Here is a 13,028-nt window from a genome sequence, read left to right as displayed (position 1 = left end):
GAGGGCACAAGGAGGGAAGGGCCTCCTTTCCCATTCAATCTCAGTACAAAGTCTCAAGAATTCATACTCCAAAACCTACCTCTAGAGAAGAGAAGGGAGGAACAGAGATGAGGAGAGGAGGGCGCCTGGGAGATGAGGGGGCGGTGGTCTGGTCTTCTGGGTGCCAGGCGCAAGGAGAGAGAGAGAGAGGGGGTATTTGTAGTGCCCACGCAGGGGACAAAAATACCCTCAGACTTAAACTAGAAACTAAAATACCCGTAGGGGCAAAACTGGAAAAAGATACAAGGACTCATCCGACGGCCGTGGTTCTTTCTTCGAGTCGAAGTCTTCTCCGCGATGCCGCCGTGTGGACGAAGATCCGGTCCGCGGTTTTGGAGGGTCCGCGAAACCCGGGTAGGTGGCCGGTTTTGAGAAAACCGCCAAAACTCCACACGCGGGAGGATTCCCGCCTCCACGCCATGGCCCTAGACGCCATTCCCGCCTCGGCCTTCTAACGGCCCTAGACGCCGCCCGACGCCCGTCACCTCCTCGCCCGCAGCGAGGCCCTAGACGCCGTCGACGTTCGTTCCTCCGCCAGTCCCGAGACCGACGCCCGTGCCTCCACGACTTGGCGTCTTCAACCGCCGTCCGCTAGCTTGGTTTTGTGGCGCAAACCAAGAAACCCGCCATCCACCGGTGCTTGCGCACTCGATCCAGGAGTGTACGCCACAGCTGCCGCCCGGCCCGAGCTCCGGTCCCGGCTGCCCTTCACCGCCGTCCACCGCACGGTCCATCGGCCACAACACCTCCACGGCAGCTCTCCATCGACACTCGACGCCCGTGTACCTGCAATTAAAAATCAAGCACACGATCACACCGTATGGTTGACAATTCACTCATCACAATCAGGAGTGAGTACCCCACGTTCCTCAGCCAGAGGCATGGCCGGTGGCCGCTTTCTTCCCAATTTCCGCCATGCGCCTGGCCAGGCATGCATGGGCTGGCCGTGTGGCTGACGAGTCACGTGTGTGCGTGTGGGTGGGTGGGGTGGGGGGAGGGGGGGGGGGGGGGGGTGTTGATTACTGACCGGACCGCCGGCCCGTCCACCGGGCTCCATGCAGGACCAGGCCTGTGCAGGACACCACCTCCTTCCTCGCGCCACCGTCCACGGGACGACCTGAGCTGCAAGCTGCTGACTGGGTCAGCTTACATGGAACTTCTGTCCTCAGTTTCAGCGCCCCCTTGCTGAGCGCTCAAGCTTACATTTTTTTTAAGGATCCAAACCAAAACCGCGTCAAACTATTTTTATTAAATATATTAACATAAACCACTCCAAACCAACTCATACTAAAAAAACAAAACCACACCATCGAAGCCTGTTAGAAAGTTAGACATACATGTGGATCCCATATCAAGAGCCGGACTCTGGAAATAAAACATCACATTTACATTATAAAATATTATCAAAATTGATTGAGATTTTTGGAGATTACTCAGTATGACTGGCCGCTACTCTCTGCAAAGCAGTGTGGCTAAAACTACACGTGGAGCCGGACCCCAAAAATAAAACCTCGCGTTCATACTATAAAATTTTATCGAAATTGACTTAAAAAATTTTTGAGAACGACTCAGTATAACTGGTAGCTACTCTATGCAAAACAGTATGGCTAGACGTACACATGGGTCTCACACCAAGAGTTGGACCCCGAAAATAAAACCTCGCGTTCATACTATAGATTTTTATCGAAATTGACTGAATTTTTTTTGAGATGACTCAGTATGACTGGTAGCTACTCTGTGCAAAATAGTGTAGCTAGATCTACTCGTGAACCCTACGTTAAGAGAACAGTCACTCGGTGGTATTAATGACTCAAACCAAAGTAAACCGTTTTTCTTGTGAAACCAAACCGAATTGATTAGAAACTATTTCCCATCAAATTAAAATAGACCCAATACAAAATACAAACCACCACAATCGGTTTTAACCCAAACCATTGGCAATACAAAATACAAACCACCACAATCAGTTTTAACCCAAACCATTGCCAGGCTGGCTGAGCGCTCTCCTCTAGTGGCGGGTCAAGTAGGCGCGTTGCCCCAAGCCTTTGCCTGCGACGACAGCTGTCAGAGCGGCAGCCACGACTTGTTCCCTTGCGGGGTAGGTCGCGGTGCCAACCGTCATGCGCGTCACTAGGGATGAACATGCGCGTCACTAGGGATGAAAATGGTCGGGAAAACCCCTCAACCGTTCCCGCAACTGTATTTTTTGATCGGGAACGGAAACGGGAACGGGAAAATCGGACGGGAAAACGAAATCGGTATTACGGGATATCGGGAACGGAATCAATCGGTCGGGAGCATGCCGATCACGATCGGGAATCGATAACTCAAAACGGGAAAATACATACAACAACTTCAAATATTTAACTCGATAAAATAATTACAACTATGCATAAATAACATAGAAACAAGACTCGTATAACTAAGAAACACAGGTAAAGTGAATCACGAATTCACAATTCACGTTGGAACGCATGCAAACAACAATTCACGTTTCCAACACAGGTAACACAGCCGACTACGACAAATACGGGAATTCCCGCGGGAATTTTCCCGACTGAAAACGGGAACCGTGAAAACGGTCGGGAAAACACCCCAACCGTTCCCGTTCCCGCCCATTTTCCCGTTTTGTTTTCCCATTTTTTTCGCGGAAACAGTTTACGGTCGGTTTAAACGGTAAACGGAGCCGGTCGGGACGGGATTTTCCCGTCCCATTTTCAACCCTACCCGTCACGTTATTATGACAATCCTACTGCCTTTGCGAAATGGAGTCATCGATCTACCTTTGCATGACAAAAACGGGCAACCAGATACAATCGAGGCAAAAAAAATTGACGAACCGCGGTTGCCAGTTGCCACTTCATACGCCCGTTATATATAAAAAAAAATGATGTGATGAAGAATATTGTCAGAAATGGCGTTATTACGGTCACAGAAACGGCGGGCGGGGTCAGGAATGAAATGAAATACGATACTTCCCCGACTAGACAAATGATTAAAATATAGGTACCAAGTACAGCCAGACTGATACTCGTACTAGATCTTATCTACTGATAAAACTTTTCACAGCAAGGGAAGCAAAGCAAAACGAAATGCTAGGACTAAAATGTCTAACTCCCTCCACTCAATACAGTCAATAGCAAAATATATAAGCAAGGGATAAACTGCTGTTGGAGCTTGCTTTTATTGAGCGCATTGTCGAATAGACCCTTGGAAGCAGCTCTGCCAAGGTTAGTTGCACCGCCCTTTGAAGCCCATCTGCAGAGCAGGATGAGGTTAGTAACCAAACTAATATACTCTTTCCTGCAAATTTGTATTCACGATCGTTTTCCTTTGGTATTCAACAAACATCAAGGAACAATGGAACATAAAGAAGGCAATTTGTTTACAAAATTGGAGCATAACTATTCCTGCTATCACATTTCCAACTAAATCATTGCAGTTTATTAACCACACTTCTAAAATCCAAAGGTTACCTTGGTTAGTGACTCATGCCACAAAAACTCTACCGGTTCAACTTCTGATTATCTCTCTGGTTGATCTGAACTTGAAGCTCCATTAGGAGGTGGTGTGGACAAGTTGCTTGTGGACCCATTCTCTGCTGGTGGAGGATTTCCCCATTTTCTCTCTGATTCCAACGGTTCTAATACATAAACACCACCATCTGTCAATCCTAGAGCAAACTGGCTTGCTTCCGAAGGGTGTGCCGCAACCACAACAGGATGAACACTTGAACTAGAGAAGAAAGGACATTTATCAGTAATTTGTCCACACTCCACAGTATAACAAGAATATGGCAAACATATGACTACTATAATGACACATTAGAGAAAATAAATGTGCTGGTGCTCGAAAATATTACTGGTACAACTTTCCAGTTGATGTACTCAGCAATAAGAAACAAGAACTCTTAAACAATGCATTAAGAGGCAGGCATGCAAACAGCAGGCAATAAGCTGGCAGTTTGTGGCTTCACCCACACCCCAAAATACACCTAACTTTAGAAAACAGATCGACATCGATCCCCAAAGATTGCAAAGAAATCATATCTACAGAGTACAGAATAAGTACAGAATACCTGATGTTTGGAGGAAGATATGAAGCTGGAAGAATTCGACATTGGAGTCTCAAACTCGATGCATTAAATATACCAACAGTAGCATCCATAAAGCTTGCATAGATCAGTTGACTATCACACGAGAATGTGGCATGTGTTATTGGAGGTGAATTCTCTCGAACAGGCCACTGTAAGTAAAGAGAGAGAGAATGAGACAACCTTAATACTGAGGGGAGGGTTTACCTGCACTGCAAGTGTAGTCCAGAAAAGAAGAAATAGGAGGGGGGGGGGGGGGGGGGGGGTTACCTGCTTCACCGGTTCTAGCTTTGTAGTATCATAGATGGCAATCTGGGTTTCATGCACAACAAGGAAGTGCATCTGATCTTGGTGGAACTGAACACGAGTGTCTAGGATGTTGGATGGGCGACCTGATGGTATCTGCAAAAATCTGTTCTTTTGCTTCTCCCATCCATCGGTGTTCCAAACACACAACTGAAAGAGGAAATCATTTTAAAAAAGGTGAAACAGAATATAAGTAGCTTTCAGATATGATCTAATTTGACAGTTCAGTAAATAACCTGTGCATCAGCTCCAGAAGAGACCAACACATTTAAAACATTTGAAAAGGCAAGACCCGTGATTCTTTTAGAGTGACCTCTAAGCTTGCTTTTGACCTGTACAATGAACAAACAAGTCATGTTTTAACTGTGTCCTGTTCCATGGAGAAGAAACAAAAGCTAATCATGTTGGCCAAGGCATGATACCTCATCAATTCGGACATTGTAGATTTGGATGGTCGAATCGTCCATTCCAATTGCAATTATATTGTTATCTTGAGGGTGAAATGCAAGAAAAGTTGCTGCCGGTGGTGGAGGCATAAATGTTGTCATAGTCTGCAGTAAAAAATAAACATAAAAGATGGTTTCTACACAAAATCTAATAATGTGAACCAGCACAACGATTTACCAACCTTGAAAGTCATCATGTTGAATAGAGAGATTTTTCCTCCAGAAGCAGACATGACATATGAATCGTTCTTCGACAAAGCAAAGCAGTGAACAGCTTCTTCAGGATTATTGTCAGTCATGTCATTAGTCATAAAGATGCCACTTGGAGGTTGCCATAGTTGAGGAGATACACTCGCGGTCGCCTAGAAGGGTGAACAGCAAATTGAGTTAATTTAGTAACAATCTACTGCACAAGCTGTTCATCTATGACGTGGAGAGAGAGAGAGAGAAGCAATCTGAGAATCATTGATACATGTGTACAGGTAATGAACGAAACAGTTTTCACCTTGCCAGATGTGTTCCGATCACTGCGTGGCCATTTCCAGAGTAGATGAACAGCGCTTGCGGTCAAAGCCAAGATAGCAACACCAGAATTTGTGTAAATCAGTCTCGAAATCTGCCATTACGAGGAAAAATTGTCTTCAAAATTCAAACAACCTTATTAAAAAAATCAGCAGTGCAATTGCCAAGGTGAATGTAGAAATCAAGAATACAACAAGCATCACAAAGCTTGAACCTGAAAAATCTAGGATAAGCATGCAGGAAAGAACTTAATGCAATACTTCAGAGTGTTCCAGCTCAGAGAACACATTAATAAAGATGCATACATGAAAGTAATATACTACAGATTAATTTCATGCAATCACATTAAAATGGATCTCTAGCCTACCCCAACTCGCTTGGGACAAAAGGCTATGTTGTTGTTGTTGTTATTGTTGTAATCACATTAAAATGGATCAAGCTCAAGTGATGACGCACCGAACTCCATGAATAAGGTTGTAAATAGAAACGGTGTAGATTCAAGAATTAACACGAAGGAAAAGAGAAGGGATAACATATCACCTTGCTTGTTCTCATGTTATCCGCCAGTTTAATAGATCTGCACTGAGTTGACTCAGTAATCTCCATAAGTTTCCATACCTTTGACTTGTCCAGTGACTCATCAGCTATTCTAGGTTTTACATCAACCAAACTTCTGCTATCACCATTCTGTTTCATTTTTTTCCAGAGTACACCAGGTTAGTCAGGATCACAATAGTTGTTTTGTGATACAAGAACATATGATCAACTGAAATGGGATAGTGAATATATGCAAACCATTGCAGTTATAGCTGCTGGAGCAGGAGTTCCTGAACTACTTGCTGCAGCCGCATTTGCCGCAGCAGTCAATGGATTGATTAGAGGCTGCATGAACAAGGATTGATTGATGATGCTTGCAGAAAGTATTCTGAGAAAGTTATGGTTACAAGGAGTTACCTTTGTTACAGTCTCAGCTGCATTACGAGAAGCGTCAAAAGAACGATTTTCCAACGTGCGCAATAACCGAAGTCCATCAGCGTTTGCTAAGATCTTGATACCATTGTCAAGAGTAGAAACAGCCAACAGAGTCCCTTCCTTGTTAAAGCGTATCCGTGGACTTGCCTGATGAATGCAGAGCCATGTTAAAACAAGAGGGAAATTCCATACTTCATTTTATGCAACAAGCCATTCATCGCACACAAGAATTAAGGGGAAAAAAGAACTTACAGGTAAACCACCCTCAGCATCAATAGTAGTCAGAAGACCTGTGTTGTCCATGTCCCATATCTTAATCAAGAATTCATCTCCAGCAGCCAAAAACCTGTTGCGGGTGGTATCGAATTGCACGACACCCATGGATCGCTTGCGGAATCCCTGGTATGTTCTCTTCACCGCTCCTTCACTTTCATTCCATTCGACTAGATGTGATTCACCATCCTTGCTTGTCCCACATGAAAATAATCTACACATAAAGGACAAAAAGTTTGCAGAAGCAAAATAATACACATTCCAGACTAATCCAAGCAACTATGAAAGAAAAATATGAACCTTGAACCATCTGCGCTATATGCCATTGTAGTGCACCAGTGACCTGGTGCATCATAGTCAACTCTAGATCCCAAATTATCATATAGCCAAGCCTTGATCTTTCCATCTAAAGCAGTTGAGAAGATGAACTGAACAATATGGAAATAACACAAAGTAAAAGCATTAGTTTCCTATGGTACAAACTAGTCTTAAACAGGTTTCATCAACTAGTCTCTCATAATAAGACCAAGAATACCTGGATATTTTCCTTGTAATGCGGACAAACTGAATAAACAGGAGCTTCATGTCCTTCAAAGGTAAATTGCTTTGCTCCACTAGTGGCCTCCCATACCTAGAATACAATACTCAAAGAGCTTCATATTTGAACGAAATGATTAGTCCAAGTGCTAAACTATCACATAAACTCACCTTAATTGTCTTATCATCTCCACATGTAATTATACATAGCTGCTTATTTGGATGAGCAAATGCAATGTCATTTACACCACCAACATGTGCATCAATCTGAAGAAAGCAATAATTAATCAAATTTAGGAACCACAATAGCAAATCATACACAGAATAGTACATAAAAACACTATCAGAAATATCTAAGAACATGCAGCCAAACCTCCAAGTGTTGCCTAATATCATCGCCACCGTGATAGGAATAAATCTGTACAATATGCCTTGAATAAGCAACACCTATTAAAACGAGATATGCATTAGAAAGCTGCAGCCACAAAAAGAACAGAGAACACTGGTTAAATCATCTTAGCTTACCAAACAAGGTTCCATCAGGACTCCATATTATGCGATTAACTGGCACTGCAGGATCCTTGACTAGCGATGCCTGTTAACATAGTACACGTTATATGAAGGCTACTAACTAGTAAAGGGCACTGAGTTACTGAATCGCATGGTGTAAGAAACAAACCTGGAGGGCCATCGAACACTTTCCAAGCTCCCAAACCTTGAAGTTTTTTACAACAAGTCTATCTTTCGTACCAACATCCCACAATCCTATGTCACCAACATTGGTACCAACTACAGCAGGCCAAGGGTAAAGATAGCATGGTAAGATGGCAGGAACGGATGACACCAAACTTATCATAAGAAAGCATTAAGGTACTAAGAACTTACCAAGAAGAAGAGTTTGCTGAAGTGGATGGAAATCCATGCTCATTGGAGTTGATCCTTGGGTCAAGGTTCGTGCAACAGTTTTATGGAAATCATCTTGTTGGTAATTATGGCTCTGCGGATAAGTCACAGGCAACATGTTCACTGGAAGATTCACCTGCTACATTAGATCACCATAAGTGCATGATATTGAGTAATGGACAGTATCAAATTTCAGCAGAAAGAATCTAGTACTGGCAACATATATTTCAGGACAAGATATCACAAATACCTCCTCAGCAATGCCAACTGGTCTAGATCTCTTGGAGATGTGATCAGAATCTCCTGATGGATAATCCATACTAGGATTCGCCGTTGTGGGTGTCCTAGGATGCTTCAATAAAGCGGCTATAAGATGTTGAGGCAGAAATGTTAGTCTACAACCCCAAGCACGGCCATCAATTCAGACCATTCCATAATTCTTAGCAACAAAGATGATGTGAGTACCTGGATTTGTAGGAGTGCCAAATCCAATAGCACCACCAGACACAGCAGGATGTGTTACTGCTGGAGGGTTTGACATCCACCCAGCCAGAGGTGGGACTGTTGGTGCAGTTTGAAAAGGCTGAAAAGGACATAAATCAAGTTGTAAACAGTTGAACCAAAGCAAGTTCTAAGAATGTGCATCACAAATACATATAAAGCATCCACATGTGCTGAAGAGACTGACTCCATGAGCACCCAATGGAGGGAAACCTCCTGGTTTGGGTATAGAACCAAGTAACGGATTGTTAGCTGGCGATGGAGCACGTGCACCGTTTGGTTGTCCACACGAATGATCAACAAAAAGAGTCTTGATATCAGGATTAGGCCTAGGATTTTTGCAAAGCTGATGCTGCCAGTTCAAGCTGCCAACATGAACAAAAGTAAGGTTACCGCAAAAAATCCAAAAGAAATCTCAAAACAGAGTTCTTTGTTATAGAAATATAATCTCTTCGGTGCTAATTAAAACAATATAGAAGACCAAGAGACAACCAGTATAACGATTTGAAACTAAACACAGAATCAGCTAGCGGTAACTCTGATAATAGAAGCGACTACCATACCAAATCTTCTATATGTGGAAGAATCTTGCAACATAACAGGAAAATAGAGGACCTAATTCACTATGCAAAGATTCGGTACTTCAGAAAATGAACTAAATTTAAATAGATATTGGGCATCCTGAAAATCTAATCTACGTTCAACTTGACCCATCTGCCTCCTAGCTATTCCTGTCTTTGAAGCTGGCTTCCTCGGTTTTCTTGTTTCGATTGTTTTACAACAGTCGTTCTACTAGATCAATATTCTGGTCCTAAATAAATGTTAATGTATTCTCATTTCCTCAATAGAGATTGGTCTAACCTTTTATTTTTATTATGTAATGTATGTATCACCATATTAGTGGTATGAAAGAAATGGCATTAGGTGGTATCTGCAACATGAATCAGCTTCACATCCAGTCAGCCTAGTCTAAAACAAAGGCTATATCCTTACTTGCATTAGTGTAACCTTACAGGAAGAAACGAAATACAATAATTACAGAGTAAGGAGCACAGAGATGACTAAAAACAGGGGGCTACCTCTGGTTGATAAGTGTCCGCAACCTAGAATTCTTCAGGTTGGGAAACTGTAGCTTGTCGCGAAATAAGGGATTAGCTTCAATCAGCTTCTTCAGCTCAACAAGCATTATCGCTCTCGCAGATTTTGTATCACCGTACTTGGATAGCTGCTCATTTTCCCTAATAATACAAAGCAGAAACCACTTGTTGAGAAATCCAGAAACAACTAGGCCTCGTGACAATAATGGTGGCAGACCCATTCAGACAAGAAAAGAAAAAAGGTGCTGGGCAGGCTAGCACTTCACCTAAAGTTCTCCAAGGTCAGGAGCTGTGTGATCTCCTTAAAAAGCTCCTCATTGAATGATGCAAAGACCTTCAAGTCCTTGACCAGGATTTCAACAGCCTTAGACCGATCATGCCTGGCAGGAAAACAGAGAAACCCTCCGGTCAGCAAGGAACTCACGCAAGCTGTCAAGTATCATAAACGCCGTGCAACCGTCTCCACTTACTTATCAAGAGCCTCGAGATACTTCTGCTTGCGGATCTCAAAGAATATCTTCATCGAGTAGCGGTTGTCATCGACCTTGGTGAAGCCACCAAGGTAGCGCTCCACCTCGTCCCAATTCCCATTGATCACCTCGTCCTCAAAGTATTTCATGTTGAAGTAGAACCCTGACTCCTGCTCGAGCCTAAACAGCAACAAGATCGCCAACCGAGTAAGAAATTGGCGCTCGAAGCAGTCCATTTCCTTCCGTAGTTGAAATCACTCACTTGTGGACAGTCTCTTTGAACTTCTCCTCATCGAGGAACTGCAGGATGAGGAAGACCAGCTCCCGGCTGAGCGACGACATCCTCCCTCCTCCGCCTCACCCACGCGGAGGCGGATGCGCCAAGGATCGTACCCTATGGGGTCTCTGCACAGTACCAGGGCGGAGTTAGAGTAAACTCCCCGACTTTTCCCGTGGAAAATTAGGATCTGCCTGCCCATGGCTGGCAGGAGATCTCCCGGAACAAATAAATCTCAAGGCGAAAAAACCCAATCCAAGCAGGTTAGGGTTCCTTACCAGCAACCCTAGGTCCGGACGGATCGCCGCCCCCACACCAATCCAATGGTAACCGACGCGCCGGGGGCCAGGGGACAGCGCCCGTCCGCCGTTCTTCGGGGGAAGGGGAGGCTGGCGGCGGGGGCGGCGGCGAAGGAGCGGACGAGCAACAGGGGGAGAAGATGCGGTGCGATCGAGGCTTTGAGGTCTAGCGCAGGTCCGGGTCTGACATGGTGAGCCCGGAAGCCCAGAACGGTTAGTACTTAAATACATTTTTTTTGGTCAGAATTTTCCGGAAAAAAATGTCCGTTTGCCGGGGGGGGGGGGGGGGGGGGGAAGGAAAAATGCAGTCCTTATCTAATCGGAGAAAATATAAAAAAATAGCAGTATTGCACGGAAATATTCAAATCGAAGCCTGAACTGGACAGACAGGAGGCTGGAACTCCAGAAAACTGCAATTGCCCCCTTTCTTTTACTTCAGATCTGAATTTTATAAAGAAAATAGCAAAAACCAACACGCATCCAAACCAAACGGAATTTATGGCAAATCACCTGCCAAGCTTGGCGCGTCGATCGATCCGATGTCGCCGTGCAAGCGGCCGCCGCCGGCGACGATCCTAGACGCCGGTGATTAGCGAGGAAACGCCTGACGAGGGAGAGGGAGACCAACGAATCACCGAGGGCAGGTTGGAGAGAGAAGAAGAAATTATTTGGACACCGAGTGAAGGGATAACCCTGAATTTATAGGGTAGGACATCCGATAAGTACACTGGCTTATCGATCTGTTGCTGTGCTTATTGCCTGTGATAAGTCACATGTGGATGTGATAGGTGATAAGCTAGGAGGTAGTGGTGGGGCCCATTGGGCCATCTCCATTCATGCAAGGGGAATCCATCCGGGGTGGCTGTGGCCTGTGGATGGATTTGCTTTTAATAAAGAAAGAAAAAATCCTTTAGATCCGGATCAAAATATTTTTTTTCGAAAAGGATCTGAGAGACATTTTCAACCTTGTCCGATTTCAGAAAAAAGATGCACATAGCAGTAGGATTGAAATTAATGAAAACGTGTGTAAACTGAAAGAAGCACGCCAAACACGAGTTTGTGATAAAGTGATTCCAAATGTGTTTAATTCCATGTATTGTCTCAAGATACTCCCTTTCCAAATAGGTTGTTTGACTTTTTTGGCACAAAATTTAACCACTAGTCTTATTCAAAAAATTGTGCCAAATATCACTTTTTTGACTTACTTTATCAATACAAGTTCTTCAAGAATGACTTAAATTTGACTATGTTTGCATAAATTTTTTTTAGTAAGGCGAGTGGTTAAATTTGGGGTTAAAAAAAGCCAAACGGTCTATAGTTTGAAATGAATGGAGTATATACTTGCAGGGTATCTATTTATATTTTTTTCTTGTCATCAACAATTATGCCTTATACTTGGTAAAGAGAAGCACATGTGGTATCTTTAGTGACCTTGATCAAAATTATAGAATGAAGATGCAACTTAATTGATGCTTCGATCCCACTATGCTGAAATGTGGATGCGACTTGATCAACACTGGTATACTATCTCCAGGCTGATTTCTTAGGCGTGGTATTGTGCACCTATTCACGTGCCAGGTTGCATGTACAGTAATTAAGCATTGACGTAATTATCTCCTCGACTCTCCTCGTGATCTTGCGCTGTGCGGGCTAGGGGTGATAAAAAGGCTTTAATTTTTTACATAGAAATTTAAGGGCCGGACCCTAAAAAAGCCAAGCTATAATCTTATATAATTTTGAGTTAAATAAATTAAAGGCCAAGTAGGATTGCGAAAAGAGCGTTAGGACCATGACCCATTACCACCCACCTGCTTTACATAGCGTCAAACTCTAAAACCGGCCTTACATAGCCTATCAAAATCCTTGATATCTATTGTTGCATGACACACAAAACGATATTAACACTCAGCTTCCCCGCCCTACCCTCCCCACATCCCTTTTTTTGCTAGCACTATTTGAACAAACATAAATACTCCATAATAGAGAGAAAGGAAGGTGTATCTGTTTTTTCTCCTATATGAGTAAAAAAATTGTCACATTGTTCTTTATACTTGATAACATATCCACAAAATAGTAATAGAATCAGGGCTGAAACTCCTCCAATGCTTATTTTATTGTCATTCCATAGCTTATGACATCTTATTTTATGACTAATCAAAAGTTGTTAAATTGTATCACTGGTTTCATTTAGATAACTGTCCCAATATCTCTTTTTATTACTTATTGGGCACATTATAAGAAAACCCTAGATAGCATGTAATTAAGTTAGTGGTTGTTGCCTGTTACTTCTATT

General features: G+C 43.3%; 1 protein-coding gene across 2 annotated transcripts; it reads right to left on the bottom strand.

Annotated features, from left to right (window-relative positions):
* Positions 1–2,996: 2,996 nt before the first annotated feature.
* LOC120690926 (protein TPR3-like) lies at positions 2,997–11,409 on the bottom strand. Of its 2 annotated transcripts, none has more exons than XM_039973845.1 (28): positions 11,246–11,409; positions 10,715–10,918; positions 10,422–10,564; positions 10,160–10,339; positions 9,956–10,069; positions 9,672–9,830; positions 8,780–8,957; positions 8,557–8,674; positions 8,342–8,457; positions 8,074–8,227; positions 7,868–7,977; positions 7,714–7,783; positions 7,562–7,635; positions 7,360–7,455; positions 7,187–7,282; positions 6,952–7,079; positions 6,631–6,865; positions 6,361–6,525; positions 6,202–6,288; positions 5,947–6,093; positions 5,390–5,500; positions 5,067–5,246; positions 4,861–4,989; positions 4,675–4,770; positions 4,403–4,588; positions 4,118–4,284; positions 3,516–3,774; positions 2,997–3,297 (listed from the first exon to the last, which is right to left on the bottom strand). In XM_039973845.1, exons 3-27 carry the CDS (start codon positions 10,499–10,501, stop codon positions 3,564–3,566), a joined length of 3,387 nt encoding a protein of 1,128 aa, XP_039829779.1. In that variant the 5' UTR covers positions 10,502–10,564; positions 10,715–10,918; positions 11,246–11,409; the 3' UTR covers positions 2,997–3,297; positions 3,516–3,563. The 2 variants fall into 2 exon arrangements, with proteins under 2 accessions (XP_039829779.1, XP_039829778.1); XM_039973844.1 differs by having other exon boundaries at positions 8,074–8,230; positions 11,246–11,376.
* Positions 11,410–13,028: the final 1,619 nt, after the last annotated feature.

The sequence above is a fragment of the Panicum virgatum genome, chromosome 9N (genome assembly GCF_016808335.1).
Source record: "Panicum virgatum strain AP13 chromosome 9N, P.virgatum_v5, whole genome shotgun sequence".
Taxonomy (NCBI): domain Eukaryota; kingdom Viridiplantae; phylum Streptophyta; class Magnoliopsida; order Poales; family Poaceae; genus Panicum; species Panicum virgatum.
Note: the sequence above shows the minus strand (reverse complement) of the source record. Positions and strands in the feature narration are given on the sequence as shown.

Excerpts from the sequence above, each read along its gene's own strand:
- LOC120690926 (XM_039973844.1), bottom strand. The coding sequence starts at position 10,501 with ATGTCGTCGCTCAGCCGGGAGCTGGTCTTCCTCATCCTGCAGTTCCTC. Across the intron at positions 6,526-6,630 it reads ATGCTGAGGGTGGTTTACCT|GCAAGTCCACGGATACGCTT; the intron begins GTAAGTTCTTTT and ends TGCATTCATCAG. Across the intron at positions 4,285-4,402 it reads AGCTAGAACCGGTGAAGCAG|TGGCCTGTTCGAGAGAATTC; the intron begins GTAACCCCCCCC and ends CTTTACTTACAG.